We start from the raw sequence: 23,217 nt of genomic DNA on the forward strand, positions 1-23,217 counted from the left end.
TGTTAAAAATCACCGAGAACGAGGACTAAAGCAAGTATGCAAGTATAAAAAAGGGATGAAGTGGGTTTTCATATGCTTGGGGCAGTACTGAGCTGATTATACATTATTGACACAAACACCACCAGTATATTACATATTTCATATTAATTTTTCGCGAAACGTCAAATGTTCACCGTCCTGTGAAAAGTCACGTTTTAAATGCAAGCTTTGTTGTCATTCAAGAGACATGTAACACAAAGTGTTGTCGTAAGTCATTGTCTCCACTGATCTCAGCATTATTACATAGAGTCTTGACTGAGTACAAGCAAGAATATAAACGACGTCCACATCCGTTTGGATGAATAATCTCTACAGATGATGAGATTCTGTTGGTGCTAGCGGGCTAACTAGCTGGTCTGCTAGCAAAACAGTGCGATGATGCTAAATGGTGGCTCGATAACACTGCAATAAATGTAACGTTTCATGAATATCTTGAACAAATCCGTAATCAGACAATGTATGTGTCTTTGAACCGAAAGTGCCAGTGTACCTTTGAGCAGTGTCTGGGAATGTATTTCTACCTGCAGCGACAGCTCAACGCGCCCTGATCAAACCCTTCTTCTACGTTTTTTTTGGCAAAATAATAGCGCAACGCTGCGCCCACTGGTGGTAGAGATCAGACCCCCTGACGCCAGGAGGTCTGTGCACTGACGCCAGACGCTCCGACACATGCGCAGTAGCTCATTAAGCAAAAACGACGAGGGGTGGTGGAGGTCACGTGACAAAATCTATCTATCTATCTATCTATCTATCTATCTATCTATCTATCTATCCATCTATCTATAATCCCTGATAATAATAAACCAATCACCAATAATCATTCTAGAGATTCTAGATTTATTATTCTAGCATTTCATTTTATTGACCACTAGATGTCCTACTCGAGCACGTTGTCATTGAAGTCCCGCGTAATAGTGAACCGTTTTTAAAAAATGTGTCGAAGTTCCAGAAAATCCATTATAAAACATCACTACCCACTGGTGAAGTAACGACCTTACCTCTATTTGATTATTAGTAGTGGGCAACTAGATGAGATGTTTGAGCGAGTTCGTTACTTAATTTACATTCGATCTGTACTTCATCACTTTCCTTTGTGGATACTTTCGTGCTATTATTGGAAGTGGACGACTGGTGTGTTGTTCTATCTTCACTGACGTTACAATCAAATGTGCATTTATGCTTCTAGGCTTTATGTAATGACGCGTAGAAACTATGAGAGGACATTACGTCTATCGTTCCATTACAGTTAATTGAAACGCTCCTCTATTGACTTTTACTTTGAAAAGCATTGACACGGCGGAAGTAAACAGTAATCACGTTACAACCCGGAAGTATTGCCTGTCTGTGATTAACGTTTGAATAGACTAGAATGACAAATTGTCTTACGAGGAGACGGTTAAAGACGATGCTGCGAACGTCGCGCTGCCTCCGGTAGTCACAGTAGTGTCTTAGTATTCGGCTGGAGGAAGCAGAGGCGGTCGACGGAGAGCAGCTACGCCCTGATGCCAGCCAACCCGTCGGAGAAAAATATCCTCGCTCTGTTTACAAATCGGCTGAGAGAAATTGCTTCCCTGCAGCGAATCGTGAGCTAATCGTGCGCTTGTGTGTTTTTGCCAGACGAATAAACATGGCTGAGCTGCATGTTGTGGAACCGAGCGGTACTAGCACCTTAGAGCCGCCGGAGCATCGCGATGTCCGGGGCTCGGTGCGCTTGGCTTCGCCCACTCTCATGGTTCCGCCGCGGAGCAGCCAGCTCAGCCCCGGCGGGGTGTCGGGCGGCAGTGGCGGCGGCGCTCGGTCCGTGTTCGGTTTCCCGTTGAAGAGCAACCCCAGTTCTCCATCCGAACCGGCGGACAAACCGGGCTCACGTTGGGTTCGTCTCAACGTCGGCGGGACCTACTTTATCACGACCAAACAGACGCTGTGCAGGGACCCCAAGTCTTTCCTGTTCCGACTGTGTCAGGAAGACCCCGATCTGGACTCTGACAAAGTGAGTACCTCACAGAGATAAAGGTAAAAATCTACACATTGACGATATCATACGAGTCTTGGTCAGCTGGTGGAAGTTATTATTGAGCTACAGCAAATAATGGATCAGTGTTCCACGAGACCTTGTTTATTATTAGAGCGGATTAATGATGTTGCAGTTTTCCATATGTCAGATATACAGTATGAAAGCAGTACAAAATCAGGGGACCAGCTTGGATACAAATTGAAGAAATCGATGAAAAGATAAATGATAAGATAAAGTAACGACTAACCTGAGGTGTAATGATCCAGTAGTCTATACACGCTGTTTAATGTCATTTCAATGTAAAACAGAAGAGAATCTTCCCTCAAAGTTAAGAAAGAGTTCATCTGGAATATTTCAGATTTCATTTTGACAAATGGATTTCTTGGTCCTCGTATTCTGACAGGACGAGACAGGGGCGTATTTGATCGACAGGGACCCCACATACTTCGGCCCCATCCTGAATTACCTTCGACACGGCAAGCTGATCATGGATAAAAACCTGGCTGAGGAAGGTTTGTCTTTTCCAAAACAGCCGCTTTTTACAAACCCGCTGTCCGAACTTGCTTTTCGTGACGCATTTTTTCGGTTTTAAGGTGTTCTTGAGGAAGCTGAGTTCTACAACATTGCATCACTGGTGAGGCTGGTTAAAGAAAGAATACGGGACAACGAGAACCGAACATCTCAGGTACAGACAGCAGTAGCAGTAGTAGAAAAGAATGGAAGGAGCCAACGCAGCTGCCGTCTTCTATCTGCCGTCCCAGTGCAGATAGAAGCAGTCTGTCTTTGTTCTATCTTTGTGTTTGTGTACGGGCGTGTGAAGTCATTTTAGTAACATTCAGTGTCTTTGTTGTGTCCCTCAGGGCCCAGTGAAACACGTGTATCGAGTACTACAGTGCCAAGAGGAGGAACTCACACAGATGGTCTCAACCATGTCGGATGGCTGGAAGTTTGAGCAGGTATCAAAAAATGTTTAATATTTTCACGAAAGCAAAAGACAAAATTCATAGAATGATTAATTATGCGCCTGTATCTCAGTGCATCGACGCATTGTCAGGTCAGATTAGAGGGGATTACTTCCATTTTCTACTAATCCGGTCCCTGCGATTGAAACATTATCATACGTTGTTAAATAGTATGCAGCTTTAATCCCGTCACGAAATACAGAAAGTATTTATATGAGAATGCCGACATGAATTCATCACAAATGTTCATTGTTTTATAGGATGTTTATTAGATTTTTCTTTCTCCCCCTGTCTTGTCCACAGCTCATAAGTATCGGCTCCTCATATAACTATGGCAACGAGGACCAGGCAGAGTTTCTATGTGTTGTTTCGCGGGAACTCAACAACTCCACCAACGGCATTGTCATCGAGCCCACAGAGAAGGCCAAGGTGAGCGAGCAAACACACATGATCACACATAGGCATCATGATGCTTTCACAAAGGAGTTACGAGTCAGCCACACGTCCAGAACCACATGCACACACGTCAGAAATTCGTTGATGTCGTTTGAGCTCCTGTGTCACTGAGAGTGGTGACACGATTCCAGCTTTGTTCAGCTACTCTGTCTTCTCTGTCTGCTGCTTCTCTTTTCAAGTATCTCCCATCTACATTTATACATCAGGGCGAAACAGGAGAAGACCTTAGTTACCTGCCGCCATCTCAGAGGAACGACTCCTTCAGACCGAATACACAGAATGGCAGAGGGGACAGTCCCGTCGTGGACAAGAAAGACACGTGTTTCCATGTTAGACGGGCTCCGTGGAAGACGTGATAGATTCCTGTGCTCATCCTGACTCACTCTCTCTCTTCCTTCCTGGCAGATTCTTCAAGAGCGAGGCTCGCGCATGTGAAGAGCCCAGATCCCGAGCCTAATAACACATTATCAACAAGCGCAAGGCAACCGCATGAACATTTCTCACCGTTTTCATCCCTTCACCTTCTGGCCATCATCATCATCCTCATAATCCCCCCCCCCTCTCCTCCTCCTCCTCCTCCTTCCTCCTCTGGTGTGCCTTTCCACAGCGGCAGCTATCCAGCGCCCCTCTGTCCCACTGTGCTGCGACACTACCCTGACTTGTGTCCTTGTTTCTTCTCGTCCGTCATCGGCTGTGTAACACTTCAGGTGGTGTTTTTAAAGAGTTTACAAGCTCGTGGTTTTCCTCATAGCAGCTTCTCGATGGTCAGTGTCCCAGCGGTGCAGGCTGCGGCCAGTGAATGGGCGCCCAGCATGGAGATATATCAGTCATCTTCTTCGTTCTCATCCTCATCATAATCACCATCATCACGTCCTCTCTTGTACATTTGGCTCTGTCGACTTAGTAGAACCGTCCTCAGGATCTTGTAAAGGACAAAAAAGGAACAGCTCACGGACTGAGCCTCCCATTTTTCCTGAGTGAGCATCAGCACGTTCAGCCTGAAGCGCGTCACGGTTTAACATCACCTGGACGTCCAGAGGTGGAGGATGCAGTGGCCACACCGTGTAGAGTTTAATCTGTGAGTCTGGGCGAGCCTGGTGCAGCACTTTTTCCTGCTCCGTTTAGATATAAAGGAAAGATTTTCATCTTACTGACGCTGAAAACTATCCCGACGTCTCCCAACGGAGGCTCCTACCTCCCTAGCTGCTCGCTCAGTTTGATCTGTACTGGCAGGGAGCTCATCCTGGATATTCCCGCACAAAAGAAACCTTCAAAGGACTTAACGTGTGTTGTCAAGGCATGTGAAGATTCTATATAATCGATCTATGTAGGCTACATGATGAAATTGTATGAAACATTGAATGCAAATGGTGTAATTATTGATTTGTGTATCATAGTTGTCATACATTTACTGGTGGAAGAGTCGATTTAACTGTCAGAGGAGTTTTGGTGTGTTTGCAGTGCCTCTCTGTCCCTGACTGAATTATCGCTCAGCTGCACGTTCAGTATGTTTTCCGTGTTTTTAAGTTCCCTCTCCTTCTTTTATTTCGTGCATATCTTATAATTGTAATTAGGGATAACCACGGTCATTGCCATTGGTCCAAACAAACATGGTCTGGTGGTGAAGTTAGTGGTGTGAGGTCAGTTGTTGTTGTTTTTTTTGTTATGAAAACCCTGAAATGCCCCTCTCTCTCTCTCTCTCTCCGACCTGCCTCGATATCTGTTATCAGTGCGTCTCTTAATCACAGAATAAGTGAGTTGTTTTCTATTCTGCAGCAGGTAAAGAGGCCTAACGCTACCTGAGCTGAAATCATCAGATGAACACAGAACTAGAAATGACAGCCCCAGCTAATATTTAGACCTGTTTTCACATTTAGCTTCTGATAACTGATTGATCATCAGGCTTGTTTTTCCCAGCTGAAATCGTTTTGTGACAGTTTCTCACCAACATACAAAAACATCTTTTTAAATCACACATTGAGAAATGATTGGTGCTCTAGTACCAGCCTCTCTGTAACTGATGAGTATTATTGTTATCATTTATCATTTCAAGTTCTTTGTCTGAATATAGTGAAAAGTTTGGAGTCCAAAGTGATGTCCGGACATGTGTAACGTCCAGAGAAACAGCAAAGGTTACTAGACATTATCTGCTCATAAACACAGTCTGGTCTTAAAGCCACCTCAGTGTGAGCCACATTTACACATATCATTTTCAGAGTCGCATTTTCCCCCGACACACACACACATACACACACACACACACACACACACACCTGCTCCTCACTCTGCTCCAGAACGTGAAGGGATGTCCGACACCATCCTTTTTTTTTAAAGGACATATTCAATGCAGTTATATCAAGCATGGAGAAAAGAAGTCCAGGCAGACGACAGAGCTGTGCTGTGTGTTGTTTTGTTTTCCTCTTTGAGAGTGTTGTCTCTCTTTCTTCTTTGTATCTGAGTCATGAGGAGCCGGCGAACTGGGAGTAACAACCAAACGGCCGCACTGAGGAGCACTTTTCTGTCTTATTTTGTCCAGGCCTCTTGAAAGCACCTTGGGTGTTGTTTCCCTTCGTTTGATTCCAGTGTTGTGCCTTTGACCTGTGTTGTGCACAGTTGTTTTCCCCTCTTTATCATGAGGTGCCTCTCAGAGCATAAAAGAAGCTGTGAGGCTGTGATGTGTGACACAGGTGTAGCTTGTTGATAGTGTTTTCCATGAGACACATTGTTTCCTTCATTTTCTCTTCTACAAACCGAACCCTTGTGCCATTTTAGTTATTTCTCCTGCAGTCCTTCACGCTGCTGGTCATGTTTGTCTCTACTCCCGCTGGTTGTGCTTCTTTCATGACTGAACGGGGGGTTGATGGACAGCAGGGAGACCAATCAAAGCAGGTTCCCCTCCCCTGCTGTTATCTTAGTAAAACTCCAGCAGTGCACTTGTTATCACAAACGGATTCAGATATAAGCTCACTGTAAGTTTCAGCCTTTTTTTTTCTCTTCTTGAACCTGCATGCTGAAGCGTGTCTTAACAGTTCCATCTTAAATGTACGTAATCAACCTTTAAAGCACTTATTGTATACTTCACCTATGTGAACCCCGTTTGATGTTTCTTTGGCTGCTTTGTTCAGTGGTTCTCAACCTGAGATTCGATTGACTGACTCCTACATAGACAGATAGATGGATCGATGCTATTAGCTGTAATAAGCAGGTTCAGCATGCAAACTGAGCCGGTGAACATGAAACACCGGCTGCTAATAGCATAACTCTAGAAGAACTCTTATTCCTCGAGCCGCCGGCATCCATCATCTATCTGTGTTGCAGCTTCTTTGGAAAGGTTGAGAGCCACTGACCAGGTGGTAGAACCAGGTGGTACTGTGATTTCTAATGTTTCAAACAAACAAAAGACAGGTTGTACTTCCACCTATAATCTGTGCAATGCTAACAAATCTGCAAAAAAAGGATCATTCTAATATATACATATATATATATATATATGTTGTTTGGGCACACATGAGCGCATGCATTGTTCTAGAGATTATGACGTTGTGTACCGGAATGAGTCGGACCTCTGTGTTGGTGTAAAGTCGATGTGATGCATGGTGGGGGAGCAGAGGGACGGCATGGCTCTGTGCTTTGTGGTTTGTCGTGTGGAACTACACATGTTCGACACCCACGTTCTGTTTCTTTGTCGTTTTTGGTATGTTTGACATGTCCGTCTAACAAGGTAACGATAGGTAACCGATTAAAATGCCCCCACGACCCCCACCCCCCTCCACACACGCACACACCTTGAGCATATACCCACATATAGAATACCTTTTGATTCATGGAGCATTTTGCCAGTTACTCTGTAAGCACTTGCATGCGTTTGTGGACATGCGCACTTCATTTTAGACGTGTTGGAAAATGTCACCTATTAAAAGTTCCTTTGTGTTCATTTCTGGACAGTATTGATGTCAAATGTGAATATTGTCAAAGAGACTGTGGACGTTTGGAAACTGACAAAACATTGTGTTTTTTTTTCTTTTTGTTGATGGCACTTTTATTTATTTGAGATTTTTAAAATTTTGTCTACCGATGTTGTTTCTTTACATGTAACGATTTTGTCTGTTGCCCTGTCTGGTTTTTGATCATAAAATGTGTCTGTGTTTTAAAATGTGCCTCATTTCTTTTGTTTAGTACCGTTTAAAAATGGACAGGTTTAATACTGACAATAGGATGAAGCCCTTCTCAACTTCTACCTATTAGTTTTTTTGTAGGAATGAAGACGTTCTCTTTGATTATGAGACAGGAAGAAATGGTCATTCAGTTGTTTGTGTAGATTCACAGGATGGAGACGTCTGGGTCCAGATGCACGAGGAGTAGAGGCTGAACTGATGGATCCACCAGGCACCAGTGAAACGGGTTTGTAGGGTTATGGTTCAGGTTTTGGGGTTAAAGGTTTCCTTTGATAAGCTGGGAGGAGTTATCATCAAAGGCAAATTGGGATCAAAGGTGCCTTTGATGAATTGGGCGTTGAGCAGAAAACCAGAACTGACAATCAGAGGAAAACTAGTACATCTGATTCAAGTACTAAGACTACAATATATGGACTATTTACAACGGGTTTAGAGAAAACTGAGATTTCCTCATTTCATTATTAACAAACACAGGATATATAAATCAAACCCTCCTGGAATGGTTCTGTTCCAAACCACAGTTAGAATCAAATGCCGCCAGGTGAGTACTTGATGGCTCTAATAAAGGCACCTTCTTTTATTATCTACATTTTTACATTGTCTTCCATCATTTTATGTACGTCTGGTTTAGTTCGTTTTAATCTTGTTTTCTAGGCTTTGTATGTTTCTTTTATTTTTTGTTTTCTCTCACTTTTGCATCCCCCATTATTTGCCTTCTGTATTTTTTTTATAATATGTATTCACATTGTCTCTGGTTTTGATGATTGTAATAACTTTTCCTCTCACATCACATCATAACGTTTTTAACTCATTGAAATAATGCTTAATTACCTGGGTTGGTGGACTCTTGTTGTATTTTCCTTATCTAAAGCACTTTGTGATGCATTTTTCTTGTATTTTATGAATGAGTGGTTGTTTCACCTACTTGTAAATGACATAAATCACGACAAATACTTGAAATAACTGAGCATTGAATATATTTTTAGCAGTAGTACACTGCAGCCTCAGGGCAGCGGCAGGCAGAGGGAGGAGAAGGGCTGCGGCCTCTTCGACCCGCATCCCATCGGTCCCACCCTCCCACCGGACCGACAGTCTCCTCCCACCGCCAGCCGGAGCTCCATGTCCGCAGCCCCACCGCCGCTGCTGCTGCTGCTGCTGCTCCTCCGGCGGCCATCGACGAGCGAACGTCGCTGACGACCATGTAGGAGGTGGGTGGGTTTGTTCTCCTTCCTAACCTCTTTTATTTCCCTGAAAACACTCATGTATTCCTCTCACATTGGGTTAACTCTGAAAATCATCAAGTGATGAAATGGGATTAGCCCGTGGACATATTTGTTCTGCGACTGTGTTGCATCCGATGAAGATTTACGAAGTATTGTCGATCTGCCACGTGTAAAACATGTGTCCAGATGACGAGGAGCCATCCGGTCATCGTTTGTCCCACATGGACATCAGCGCGTAAACGCGACAATCTCACAAATACATCGCTTCCCTCCTCCTGATGCCTTCAGGGACAATTAGGACAAAAGAAGACGGGGCATGATTTGAATCTGGTGCCCCCCACACTGGTTGTGTTGTCACAGTGACAGACAAACGAACTAATTGTGGTTTTACATTGAACTCGACATGGAAATAGAACTTTTTGATGTGATGTGTCTATGGGCAGGAAATTAGATGACATTGTATTTACAGCAACAGTACAAACCCTCTTTATGCCAACAATATAACTAAATATGCAAACAATAGATCAGATTTTTTTTTTTTTTAGTTCAAATGTTGTCCAAAAAGTTGACTTCCTCTGACGAGGGCATTCCTACTTCACTGTCACTGGTTCGACATATTTCAGTGGCTGCTCAGTTATCAGCTCTGCTGCAGACGTTTCCTGTTGCAGACGTGAGCGGCTCTCCTCTGACCTGTGTGTGACCTGTGTCGTCAGGCTTGAGGTGCGAACCAACTGTAAACTAAACTAACAGATGCGTAATATAACCGCCAAAGACTAAATTTGCTTGGTGACAACGTTGGAACACAGCTATTACATATCAAGTTTGCTATTGGCTGCAGCTGGTGTTATCTTTTGGCCCCGCCCCCCCCCCCCCCCCCTATAAAAGCAGAATCTCCTGGGCTAACTGCTCATGCTGCTCCGGACAGCCGTGGTCTTCACTAACAGGAGACTCCAGAGGGAAGAAGTCTTTCACTTGCAGACGTTTCTGGCATCAAAGTGGACAACTTACAAATCGGGGGAGGTGGCACTATGTGAGTGGGCGGGGCTTATGTCGTATGATGGCCACATGCAGCGGATGTTTGAGTTTCCATGTTGTTTATGTTCCAGTTTAACACATTGTGTGGTATTCCATGTAGAACTACACCATAGCAGCTTTCACACTGACAACAAATAATAGTTGTGTGTGTTTGAGTCATTGAAATGGACAAAGTACGTAACTACTACAACAAGAGAAACAGTTTCTACTGACACATAATACTGTGTGACCAGTTAGACTGATGGGTGTTGCGTTTGACATCTTCCTGTCTGTGAATTACGCCCAGGGATTGGAACACATCACAAGATCAGTCCAAGTTCAAGCATCTGTTGATTATCCGGGACCGAGACACATCGGAAGTTCAGTTAAAATAAATTGATTTTGGGACCACTGACAGAAGAGTGTCACGGTTTGTGTTAACTGACGACGTTCCCCCGTGAATGAGAACACCTCCATAAGTAAGAGTTGTGTTCTGCTCAGTAAATGCTAGAAGTTTCTTTTCGGGAATGTTATGCTGGAACATTTGCACAGAGGTTCTATTCATGCTAGAATTCACAAGAGCATGTTATTCTCACACTCACCAGTTTTCTGTTTACATCCTCTTACATTCTAAAGTTGTCAACACCCACACACACACGCTCTCTCTCTCGTAGTTTTTTACCTGCTAGTTGAATTACTAAAATGTGCACTGTGTGTCAGCGAGACTCTGCCTAAACATTCCATCCAGCAGTATGTCGTGGATGACAAACTGATCAGATCAGCTGTGGAGTCTGTGGATGATCAAAACGATGTGTCTCTCATGTTCCTGTTTGCCTCTGTGGTCTCCTCTGTCAACACGTTGTGACCAGCTGTCGGGGTCGGAGGACGGAGGCCGAGCAGGCGTTAGAGCTGTCTCACATGTTATTCTGTCATGCAGACAAAGTTTTTTTTTTTTTCTAAAAGTGACCTCTCCACACAGGCTGATGGAAGGTTTCCCTCTGCTGTTGTATGAATCCCCAAAGGTCGCAGCGGGTCCAGTGACATGGAGAGCAGAAGACATTACACACCCTGCAGAGCTAACACAGGAGCCTCGCCGGCACCACCGAGCACAAAATGACCCACAGAAATGGAATCGGAGGGACAAGCGATCGCTGCGTCCGCTCGGAGGAGTCCACGGCTGCAGAGCAGGACGGCAAAGACGAGACAGTCGAAGAAGTCAACGACTGTGAATCTGAGGAGGGCGGGCTGGGGGGTGATGAAATCAGAACCTCCGTGCCTGCACCGGGTGCCGTCACCGCTCCTGACGGCGGCTGGGGCTGGGTGGTGCTGGTAGCCACGATCGTGGTGCTGGCTTTGACCCTGGCCTTCCCCTCATGCATGGGAATTTTCTACACAGATCTGCAGAATGAGTTCCAGGCGTCGAACAGCCAAACGTCCTGGGTGCCGTCCATCATGACTTCAGTGCTCCACGCTGGAGGTAAAAGATGGTCACGGTCATGTCATGTACCTGTGCTTCTTAGGTTTCATCAGGAAGTGCACGTAGGTCTGTACTTCAGGGGAGGTGAAGAAAGTCTTTAACACAGAAGGACAATAATTCTGAAAAATGTGATTTATTACAACAATTCAGGAGTAACTCAAATGGATGATGGACTTTTTGGTTTCATGCTTTGTGTTTTAGTAGTAAAGCAGCATCAGCTAAACAATGAATCATTCAGTCATGAAATACTTTCTGAAGTGCTGATTGGTTTGATATCTACTGATAAATATTTTTGTTAAAAATCTACATTTTTGATTTCATTAAATTTTATTTGTAAAGCCCAACATCACAAATTAAAGACAATTTTAAACTCTCAATCAGACAAACTGCCAAAAACACTCTTAGCAGGGGAAAATGATTTTGTTCCATCTCATGATGAAATAAATCTAAATAAATCTGGACTCTGAGATGTTGTTGAGACAAGTCCTTGTTCATGTAAATTTATGTCCACTTCCTGGATGTTATGAGATGAGTGTTTCTCAAGTTCATTTTAATATACAAATATTTTAAAGTGATTCATTTAAATTGTTTATATGGAACCCCCCCCCCCCTAATGTTTGGTTTTGGTCTCAGCGAAGGTTTTCCTGGAGCAAACGTGTCATAGTGTGGCATGAATGAGAGAGCAAACACATTCTCAGCGGAGCTTTCAGGACTGAAGTTCACGCCGATTAATTCTGAACACAAGTTATGTGAAACATTCTGCAGGATTAAGAAAAATGCCTCTGTAAGCCATTGCCTGATTTTTCCAGTGTGCATTAAACTAAGAGCATTACATCTCACAGGTCCTTTCTGCAGCGTGTTGGTGGAGCGACTCGGTTGCCGAGCGACGGTCATGTTGGGCGGGGTCCTGAGTGGGCTGGGAATGGCTGCCAGCTCCTTTACACAGTCCATCGTCCAACTCTACATCACAGCGGGGGTCATTACAGGTCAGTCAACGCTCAGCACATTTATTGTCCCAGCCAACGCCTGGTAACCACGGTGACCAACACCACCTGCTGAACACCACTCAGCACAGTTAAGTTAGCGGCTAGCGGGTGAAGAAGATGGAGCAGCCGAGTGAGAGTAGATCAAAACGAGGAGATTATACTCTTAAAGTGATTAGTGGGATTCAACGCGACACCGACTCAAAGGTCAGCGTGGCCGCTGGCACGCCATTGTGACTACTTTGTAAAAATATATGTCAGATAAAAAAATGTTAAAAAACATGATTTGACAATATATAACAGGATGTTCTGGCTGGTGCTGCTCTACCGGTACAGTATTTGTATTTACTGATAACTGACGGGAGCATCAGGTCGTCACATGCTCTTCATTTGAAATCAAGTGTCCCTTGTAATTTATATTTGATGTTTTCGATGATTTGTGACCAATGCTCTGCAGAAAACCGTTGACGTGATACATCTGCTCTCGCGACCCACTTCCTTAATCAGTGACTGCAGCTGTTTGTGGTGTTGAAAGCCTCGATGCTTCGTTGCAGGACTGGGTTTCTGCTTCAGCTTCCAGCCAGCTGTGACCATCCTCGGGCACTACTTTGTGCGTCGACGGGCATTTGCCAACGCCATGTCTTCCACTGGCACGGCCCTGGGTTTGTGCACGCTGCCGTTCCTGGGGAACTTCCTCCACACTGAGCTGGGCTGGAGGGGGAGCTTCCTTGTTCTGGGGGCTGTTCTGCTCAACTGCTGCGTGTGCGGGGCAGTGATGAGGCCTCTGGAGCCGCGCAGGTGTCGAGGCCAACCGCTGATGAACCATGGACCTCCTCCGCCAGACGAGGAAGGCGTGAGGACGGACAAAGGGAGGGTGAGGGCGCTATGGAGGTGCGTGCTGGCTTCCCTCAGCAAATACATGGCCTTTGATCAGCTGTGTAACAACTCTCGGTACCGTGTGTACGCCATCGGCATCACCTGGATGATGCTGGGCTTCGTGGTGCCGCTGGTGTATCTGGTTCCCTACGCCACAGACAACGACATGGAGCAGGGCCGCGCCGCCATGCTGCTGTCCATCCTGGGCATCGTGAACATCGTGGTACGGGCCGCCGATTGGCATCATCTTCAGTCTGCCCTGGTTCAAAGGTCGACACGTTTACGTGTTTGCGTCCGCTCTGCTGGTCAACGGGCTCAGTAACAGCATCTGCTGCATCGGGCCCAGCTTCCCCGTACTGCTGACCTACGTGCTGACCTACGGTCCTGTCCATGAGCGTGGTGGGCTCGCTGATGTTCACCGTCCTCATGGAGATCGTGGAGATGAGCCGCTTCCCCTCGGCTCTGGGTCTGCTCGCCATCATGGAGAGCGTCACGCTGCTCATCGGGCCTCCGCTGGCTGGTAAGGTGACGTCACACAGCGAAAAGCTGTCGACTGACCGTTTTAGTCTCTTGACAACAACTCTAGTCATATGCAGAATGTACCAAAGATAGTTTTATACTTGTTTGTATACTGTCATGGCAGAAGCCCAGCTTCACTTTTCTTTGAAGGTTTGTAACTTGAGCCCCTGACATTCACAGAATGGGGGGTGGTGGTGGGGGGGGATTCCTGCGTCGTTTGGAACCTGAAAAACAGCTTTTATTGTCATCCAGTGAACAAATCAAATAACCTGTAGAGAGTAAACACCATTAGAAACATTGCCTCCATTAGCGGTGTGTGCACACTTAGATTCCAGAGGTTACTAGTACTAGTTAGTAATACAAAAACAACAGGTGTCTTTGGGGTTTTTTTTTCAACCAACAACAGCAGTATATCAACATGAAAAACCATAGTTGGCCACATGTTAGTCTCTTGTAAAACACATTGGTGGATCAGAATTCTTATATTCTTCATATTGTCAAGTATAATATAATGTATATAAAATCTATAATGAAATTGTGTGTGTGGCTTTCTCTCAAACACAAACAGAGGTAGAAATATTTAAAAAATAATAATAATAATAAAAATAAAATACCAAAAAATGGTATGTTATGTACATAACTTAATATGCAAGGGGATTTTCAAAACAAATGATATATTTACTGACGTTGTTCCCCTAAAATCAGCCATTTTGTTCAACGTAACTTGTTCTTGCCTCTGCTCTTTGTTTGACTGTACGCACATGATCATCCCTGGTATGTGGCGTCAGTCGATGAGATGTAGATAAGGATATATGAGGTCTCGGACTGAATATCCAGTCTTCCACACGTCCTGTGCTTCATTCCGTTGGTGGCAGCAGAGTGAGGAAAGGTCAGCGGCTCGTTCTCAGCGCCGCTGCTCTCAAATGACAGGAACACCCCGCAGGTTTATGGGCCGGCGGTGTTGTAACCACGTCCTAACGGTATTTCTGTAAACCTGAGGGATCTGACCTTTTAGTGGGAACGCAGACCTCTGCCAAGTGAAACTCCTCGACAGATACACATGAAAACATGATGTCTTTGGAGGGGTTTGTTATGGATTGTAATTTTCTGACCATTCTGACGGCTCAACGTGAAAACCTCCAGGGAAGAAGAGTCAAACACTGAAGTGTCCTGTACCTTCACCTACCATTTGTTTTCTTGCCACATGAATATTCAACCATTTCAATGTAAAATACAAACTGCTGCTGCTGCTGTTTTTTCTTTCCGTAGGAATCCTGGTTGACAGAACAGGCCAGTACTTCCATGTCTTCTTCGTCTGCAGCGCCGTCGTTGCCTCATCCAGCCTGTTTCTCATGGTGTCCTTCTGCTGGCTGGACCAGACGTGAGAAGAGGACTTCGATGCTCAAGCAGGGTCACCCGTCAGCGGCGCTCAGCCCACCGGTCGACGCCGCTCTAGGCTGTCAGTACAGCAGCGTGCCCACAGAGGGCGACAAAGACAAGTCCAACGGGGCAGAGCTCCACAGCAGCGGTGTGAATGTGCTCAGGCCACTGACCACCCCAGGTCCAGGACATCTGACCAGAGGGACCAACCGCTGCAGCATGGTTCCCAAAACTAGTATTTTGCACTGTTAGACCCACGCTGGTCCGTTCTTAGCGAAACAGACTTCAATGTGTTGGTGCTGTGATCTGATGTGATCACATGATCTGTCACACATGATGTTCACATCACGGTATCAGGCCAACGTTGCCGCTCATTTTCTATGTTTCATCAGAGACACCTGTAAATCACACTCCTGTCAGATGAGATCATTCTTCTGTAAGAGCCCCAAACAGAAGAAATCAGGATCTGTTGGGTTTGAGGGGGTCAGTTACACAGTCGAAGTGATAACCACCACCCACCCCGAGGCCAGTGTTAGAAATCAGCTGCTCAGCATAACAGGATGTGACAAATCACAAACCTCATGATTTGATATCAAATAAAAATGAGATGAATCACTAAAAGTCAACTCCAGTGTTCGAACACGAACGAACCCACACGTGTTATTTGAACGATATAAACAGGAAAAGCACAAGGCACATTTAAGAGACGTTACAATTTCCTTTTCTGGGTACACATGTGATCCTTTGCTGGATGTGAAGTAGAGTTTGTGAGTTTGAAAAAATAATAAGATTCAAAGAGAGTGTTTCGAATAACTAATCTGACCCAATTCAGCAGCTCTGCAAAAACATGTCCACCTTTAATGGATCATGTTCAGTTGTGTCGGCAATGTGTTGATTTTATTTATTCTGCAATTGTATTGGAATTCCTGATATCTAGAGGCGTTTCTGGTCTTCAGTCCACCTCAAGAGTTTGTTTCTAATCGACCTTAAGTTGGACAAGAACTGATCTTTGTGCTGGCTGATGTAGATGAATGACAAACAGGATGCTGACTGTTTTCACACCCACTGAGGTGTGTTCAGGTCACATCAATCTAGTTTTAGTTGTCACATATACAAAAAAAAAAGAAAAAATGGAGTCAATCAGTATTTTTATTTTCCAGCCTTTCATTCCTTAATGGAACAGTGCCTTCTTACATAACTACTATAATCTACAAGGACGGGATGATTTCACAGCCTTTGAGGGAGAAAAGTGAACCGAAGTAGATGGTTTCATTCTGTATTTCAGCTCACTGGTGTTGTTGATGCCGTGTCAGAGGTTTTAAACCTTTAATGCAGCAAATGGAGAACTCAGTTTTTATCTACAGTGTTTTCCAGTGGACACATTTAAACCCAAGATGTCTGACACAGTATGATAGATTTTGGACTCATCAATGCATCATGGAAGAAAATCTTTAATTAAAATAATGTGATACATGAAATGACAAACACACACACACAGATTAGGATTTTGTGTGTTTAAATACTTGTAAAAGCTGGAAACCCATTCATTTTCAGTATCACTTCCATCTTGTTACCACGGTGCATTTGAAGGGTCAAAGTTTTAAAAAACTTTTTGTCACACAGCACCAAAGCTCTTCTTTTACCTGTGTGGTATTTCATGTCAGGTATTTGCTGCACTGCTGTTAACAAAACTGAATATTATTAGTACTTCCTTGATTTTGTCCATAGTTTTGTTATTTATACAGTATGATGACACAGATAATAAATGTTTCAGTATCCTAAGTGTTTTATTTGAAGTCTACTTTACACACAGCCCTTTTCTATTTTTAATAATGTGCAAATACCAGTGAGATAGTAACAGTAAAACTACAAAATGGACCAAATTTTGTATCTACAAAAAAGAGGCTGTGATTGTTTAAACTGAAGTCACTGACACTGACATGTGATACCACCACCTGGTGGTCATAATCTGTAAGCACAGTGTTTTTAATCTTTAAAGGAACAAGGGTCAAGGTTTGGAAATAGTTTAGAATAAATTTAATGGAGGAATTAACTATTATAGCTCTGGTACATCACCATGCAATACTAAGATTTCTTACTTACAGACAAAAACTGAAACAACACACTTACTGTGAAGGTAGATTTCTTGTTACCTGTTACATTGTACAGGTGAACATGAAGTCATCACTGAGTGGAACAAGTGGTGATGATGGTTCATTTGCCAGAAGGTGGCGCCCTAACATGATGTTGAGCTGTGTAATACAAGACAACTATGTCCATCAACCCTTTGAAGCTAGTGTTTGAGTCAACATATCTCAGAAGAAAAATGGGGTTTTGAAGTTTAATCATGCGTTCTACAGTGTTCTACAGACATGAATGTGTGTACACCGATCCATGCACTCAAACGTCTACTGTCTTCCTAGATGTTGTTTGTCATTAGTCACAGAGCTCAAACACAGCTTACCTTTCCTCTGACCTGCTCTCCTCTGATCTCTGCTTGTGTTTGCACATCTGCTGCATCCGGACCTTCAACCTGCCAAACAACACACGACTCAAACAAACAGCTGAGATATCTGCCTCTGCGTCATCCTGTGTGTGTGTGTGTGTGTGTGTGTGTGTGTGTACGCCCACCATCAGCACAGTGTGGGGCAGCGGCAAACAGCCCGAGTGGGGTCACAGCAGGGCGCAGCTGATTTGTCGGTGGTGTAGTCGGCTGCGGACACAGACGTGTCGTTGGCGATGTCCCACAATAGTTTCTCCCTCCAGCGGGCGACTCTCTCAGCTGTCTCCTGGTACTGGGGGTGTCCCAACGTCTAAGGGCGTTTCCTCGGCCTCGTCTCGTTCCAAATCAAATATCAAGGGCGGATCGTGTAGCTCCTGAGTTCCCGTCGCCCCCCCACATGCTTCAGCAGCACCTGCCACACGAGAGCTCGTGTGTTAATCTCCAGGCCGCTGACTTTGGTCTGCTACACAACTCCACTCAGCACAACACACAATCGCACGCAGTGCTTTTAATCTGATGTGTTTTAGTGATAATCAAAGCTCCATGCTTTCCAAAAGCTGCTCACGTTCTGTGCTTGCATCATTCAGCTTTTATGTTTCTTTTAGACAACACATGAAAGGAAACAATCCATGAAAAGTTTCAGATGTCACCCAATTCCCTACTGAATAAAAATGCAGTGACCCAGCTCTACGCGGCACATTGCGGCCATTACACGTACATTACGCACACGACATACTTTTAAGTCCTGAATGCACCCGTCATGCTGAGTTAAACTGTTGGAGACGTGTGACTTCCATCTACCTGTGCGGTAGAAAGCTTTGTACTTCCCCGCTCGAACTGCCTCCAAGTCACCGATCTGCCCTCCAGCTCCACTGTTGGGGTGGAAGAGTACCTGCACAAAAAGAGGGGAGGAACTAATATCTGCAGCAGGAGGTAACTCAGCCGAATGCCCCCCCCCCCCGACTGGGTTTGTACCTGGCGGCCAGCGTGTTGGCCGTACAGGAGGACATTTGTGGCGTCAATGGCGTCGTATCGTCTGTCCGACGGTGGTGTTACACCTGCCAGAGACAGCAGAGTGGAGAAGATGTCCATACCGCTGTGTGGGGATCACAAGAGAACAGGTTTAGTTCTTCTGCTGTGGACCTCTGGCTCGCTTCACGCGTACAAAAGAAGACGGCCGGATGCCGATGTTCTTGTCGCCACGTTACGTGGCGTTAAATGTTGTTAAATGTTGTTAAATGTTGGTTCTTCGCGAGTTGGATTTTTGGGTGTTTGTGGCGAAAATGAAATACCTGAGCAGGGCCGAGCTGGTGCTGTTTGCAGGTACGACACCGGGCCAGTAGGCCACCGTTGGCACCCGGTGGCCCCCTTCCCAGGTGGTCCGCTTGGCCGAACCCCCACCTTTCACAGGAAAAAAAGAACAGAGACCAATGTCAGAAATGTCACATATCCCTGTTTATGAGAGCGTTCCATTTGGCAACTTCCTGTCTGCAGCTTGGAAAACTCAGACACAGACGGAAATGACGTCTGAGGTGTTTGGTGAGATGTGTGCTCCGCAGAAAGCCTCCTTCACCTCAGGAGGAAGAGGAACTACTAGACGGTTAAAGGTGATTCGATAATCACAGAAACATCTTCTTTCGTTCGTTGTTTTAACCTTTGTGACACTGTCACGAAGTATGCGTGGAATGAAGATCTTCAGTACCTCTCAAACGCTGCCACTTTCCTTTGAACGGTCCGACACCTCCTGCATACTGGCACTTCTGCTCCCAGGGACCATTGTCACCTGCGTAAACCCACATACTGTGTCAGACGTGGTTTTCTGGAAAACCCTCTGCTGATGTACCAACACATGACAAACCAGTGAACCAGATGAGAGTATTGTCTCTGGCGGTGGCGTCGGAGGCGCTCTTTACCGCCCCCACCAGGCTGTCCATCTCCCGCAGGCTGGCAGCGTACACTTTGCCGCTGTCTCGTTGGGAACCGGGAACAGAGGAGGCATCGGGTGAGAGCGGAGGGGCCAAGGGCACATGCATGTGAGCCAGGGCCATGTAGAGAAGATAGGGTCGTCCTCGTTCCCTGCAAGGACACGTACAGCACATGTCAGACACGTTTGGTCCCGTTTGTACCGTTCCTCTCGGCATCTCAGTGACGTCACTGCAGCTCTTTTGTCTTTGGTTAACGACCCAATCTACATGTGTTTTTTTTTAATTCTACTTTTTGTCATTTCTCTTAAAAATATGTCACTGTTCTTGAATGCGAGAAGCGTCACAGGTTGCAGCAGTTGTGAATTAGAAAATGCTGTAGACGTCGTTCCAGTTCTGACTGACAACAACAGACATCACATCATCTCTGACCAAACATGCACGTACACGTCAGCATATTTTCACTTTAATTATTATTGGGACATTAAATGGGATTGTTGGCATATAGTACTTTATATGTCTGTGCCGCGTTATTATATAGTAATATAATCGTCCTGTACTATTCACACAGGAGGATGAATCCATACGCGAACCTGCACACTTTGTTTTGTCAGCAAACGACTGTTAACAACTGCTTCTGCTACATGTGAGAACGTAGCCTGGAGCAAAACAAACACACACACACACCACACACACACACTGCAGCAGCGTTAGCTATCTTCGAGTGGATCTGTCTGTGCATTCTGTCACCGCTAACTTGCCTTAAGCGCTGGCACAGAAATACCTCTTCCTCACTCTGACCTTCCTGTAACCCTGAAACAAGGCTTCTGAACGTCTCGCAGTACACATGTATAATGTGGTCTATCTGATCAGAAAGGCAGTATTTGACACTTTAGTAAAAAATAAAACTGGGGAGTGTTGGGAAGTAACTATGCTGTTATATCATTTAATTCCAAAACCTTTTTTTATTTTCTCAACACGAAACTGACAAATGACGACTAACTATGAATATGGACACAGAACAACGCATATCCTTACTAGGCAGTTGTATTTTACCTTGCCTGGCGTATAATTCTGAGCGCTGCAGATTTGTACTGGTCTGTGAGCGTCCAGAGGTCGAGGGGCTGCTGCACAACACTGCTGTTTTCAACCAGAGGAAGTCCCACACTGGAGTAGCAGCCTCCAGGTACAGGCGCACTCCTCTCCGGTCTGCACAGACATCAACAACAATATCGTGTCAGAAATCACTTTATCAAGTGTAATTGGTGTCTGGGACACAGGTGATTGCTGGGTAAACCTAAACCACACCTACATACTTCTACCTACTTCAAATGCTGTCAGTCATCTTCACCCTGCTTTTCAACGGGTGCTTGGGCATTAACTGTGCTGTCACACAAAAACTTCATATAACAATTAAAAGTATCATCTGCAAAGTGCCTTCAAGGCCAATGCAAAAATTTGCACTGAATAGATGTGTGTAAGAACAGGTTTTGGGGAGTGGGTGTTAATTAATATGCTGAGAAAATATTTTGATGCTCCACAGACTTGGACTGGGGAACGCACCTGAAAGCAGCGGATCCAGATGAGTCACAAGGGAGGCACCGTGGCCGATTAAATCCAGGTATGTCGGTGCAGCCCATGTCATTACTGTAAGGAACACCTAGGTAGTAGTCAAAACCTGACAAATCACCAGACAGAAAACATACTTCAGATCCACATGATGCACACACCACCAGTGTTGGCAGTTATTCTGTGGATGTAGTGTTACAATTACAAGTTGCCCTGTTTCAAATGTAATAGCAGTGTAACTACTTAGTCGAAGTATGTTGAGATGTGTGTGTGTGTTTGAAAGTAAAAACAGCATCAACACTGACGGCTGCTAGCAGTTAACATGATCATTCATTCACAGACAAAAAACTGAGTGCAAAAATACTATTATTAAACATACCGCTTAGGTCTTTGCAGAAATTGTTCAGATGTAACTAAAACTGCGAGTAACTATATTTGTCTCCAGTACTTATTTTGTAATTAAATTACGCACAAACACTGCAAACTACAGCAATGAAAATTCAACAGTTGAACGTTTTCTGTTGTTCAGTTTATGAAATTCATGTTTTTGTGTTCTGGTATTAACCACTATTAGCCATCGATTTGATGGAGGACTAAGATGGATGTCAGCGACAGACAGCACCGCGATGTCCCTTTGTCCAGGTGGACCATTAATCCAATTTGTCCGACCGTGCCACTTTGTCCGACCGTGGCTTTGTGGTCGATTTACAGGTGTGCAGGCCGCTACAGGTTCTAGATACTGGGTACTGTGATGACTTTGTAACCGAGGAACTTTTTTTTTTTGGTGCATTCTCTGTTTTGCTACAAGAAACTTGACTCCCGACTGCTCTCCGACTTCCCCACCTGCACAAAATGTGCTGTGTGTAATTTTTGTATGTGTTGTAGGTGAAGAGTCAGGAGAAAGTCTCACAAGACACAGCTGCAGAGTTTCCATGATTAGCGACACTGTTTCGTCTGCTCGCGGCGCCGAGGTCAACAGATTCATTCACACGGTCATAAAAGCTGGAAAACCCTCAAAGGTCGGAGCGACACTGGTGAAATGTGGTAAACGATTTGTTCTCACATCTAAATGTGGCTGCATCATACAGCTGTACTTCAATACATGCTGTTTTTATTGGCTCCGTTGCCGCGGAGCATCATCACCAGTCGCGGAGGCGTTAGTCGTTAGTGGCGCTGATACTGACTCTGCTATTTATTTTTCTATTTCCACTTCACAAAGTTTAGTTTAGTGTAAACCTGGAGTTAGTTCATTCTGAAAGGACAACAACTGCAGAACGTGCCCTATTTGCCCTGATGAGGATACGGAGATGACGATAGACTGGTACTGCTCAACGTGTTGTTTGATGTCAGCGGCCCACTCACCTCGTTTCGTTGGACCATACGGTCCATTATGGCCGAGATGCCATTTTCCAATCATGGCGGTGTAATATCCCGCGTCGTGCAGCAGCTGTGGCAGGGTGACTTCAGACAGAGGTAAACCCGCCACAGAACCTACAGCAAAGTTGTGTGTGACTCCGTTCCTGAGGCCGTAGCGTCCCGTCAGGATGGCGGCACGGGATGGAGAGCAGGTGGAGGCTGGAGAGTGGAAGTCTGTCAGTCTGGAAGAAATGATGGAAAGCAATGTGTTCCAACCACTGTCCGAGGTCAGAGACAGGAAGGTGCCCCCCCTCACCTCGGGTCTGTGACCTGTAACGTGGTCCAAGAACCCTGAGTTCAGGTCATCTGTGTCCGTTTCAATGACGAACACACTGAGCTCTTTGATTTGTTCCCAGTGGGAGTGTTACTGTGTAGTTGTACCACGTCACATGTTCAGCTAAGAACGTCTTTCTTTTTTCCACCTGCTCTGTTGTAATGAAATTGGAATGCAACAACTCTTGTTTTTTCACCCGGAAATTACATCACCGCGAGTTACAACAGGAACGTACCATCACGGGCTGTGAGGCTGATGACTGAGCCCAACGTACCCGATGTCACATGAGACAGTGAAGTCGGTACCTCAGTCCCTGCTGGGCCATCAGGTTGAGGTTGGGTGTGTTGTTTGTTCTCTCTTCCGGCTGATTGGCATCCAGGTCCCCCCAGCCCACGTCATCTGCCAGGATGACGAT

At 45.1% G+C, this 23,217-nt stretch overlaps 3 protein-coding genes across 3 annotated transcripts; 2 read left to right on the plus strand and 1 right to left on the minus strand.

Annotated features, from left to right (window-relative positions):
* Nucleotides 1-1,666: 1,666 nt before the first annotated feature.
* On the plus strand, nt 1,667-3,906 carry LOC144741725 (BTB/POZ domain-containing protein KCTD5-like). Its single transcript, XM_078624229.1, has 6 exons — nt 1,667-2,029; nt 2,457-2,565; nt 2,647-2,738; nt 2,914-3,009; nt 3,319-3,444; nt 3,877-3,906. Exons 1-6 carry the CDS (start codon nt 1,667-1,669, stop codon nt 3,904-3,906), a joined length of 816 nt encoding a protein of 271 aa, XP_078480355.1.
* Nucleotides 3,907-11,009: 7,103 nt separating this feature from the next.
* Nucleotides 11,010-15,370, plus strand: LOC144741723 (monocarboxylate transporter 6-like). The gene is given in 8 exon segments (XM_078624227.1): nt 11,010-11,211; nt 11,214-11,360; nt 12,203-12,346; nt 12,898-13,448; nt 13,450-13,602; nt 13,604-13,739; nt 15,008-15,114; nt 15,116-15,370. Coding segments are annotated over 8 exon segments (1,695 nt in total).
* A 2,381-nt stretch (nt 15,371-17,751) lies between these two features.
* LOC144741724 (arylsulfatase G-like) lies at nt 17,752-23,214 on the minus strand (the record flags this gene model as incomplete). Its single annotated transcript, XM_078624228.1, is given in 11 exon segments — nt 17,752-17,919; nt 17,921-18,033; nt 18,423-18,513; nt 18,597-18,717; nt 18,914-19,022; nt 19,324-19,404; nt 19,480-19,697; nt 20,600-20,752; nt 21,107-21,221; nt 22,475-22,710; nt 23,108-23,214. Coding segments are annotated over 11 exon segments (1,512 nt in total), but the record flags the coding sequence as incomplete, so codon positions are not given.
* Nucleotides 23,215-23,217: the final 3 nt, after the last annotated feature.

This window comes from Lampetra planeri, unplaced genomic scaffold (genome assembly GCF_965212315.1).
Source record: "Lampetra planeri unplaced genomic scaffold, kcLamPlan1.2.h2 scaffold_679, whole genome shotgun sequence".
NCBI lineage: Eukaryota > Metazoa > Chordata > Hyperoartia > Petromyzontiformes > Petromyzontidae > Lampetra > Lampetra planeri.

Excerpts from the sequence above, each read along its gene's own strand:
- LOC144741725 (XM_078624229.1), top strand. The coding sequence starts at position 1,667 with ATGGCTGAGCTGCATGTTGTGGAACCGAGCGGTACTAGCACCTTAGAG. Across the intron at positions 2,030-2,456 it reads CCGATCTGGACTCTGACAAA|GACGAGACAGGGGCGTATTT; the intron begins GTGAGTACCTCA and ends GTATTCTGACAG. Across the intron at positions 2,566-2,646 it reads TAAAAACCTGGCTGAGGAAG|GTGTTCTTGAGGAAGCTGAG; the intron begins GTTTGTCTTTTC and ends TTCGGTTTTAAG.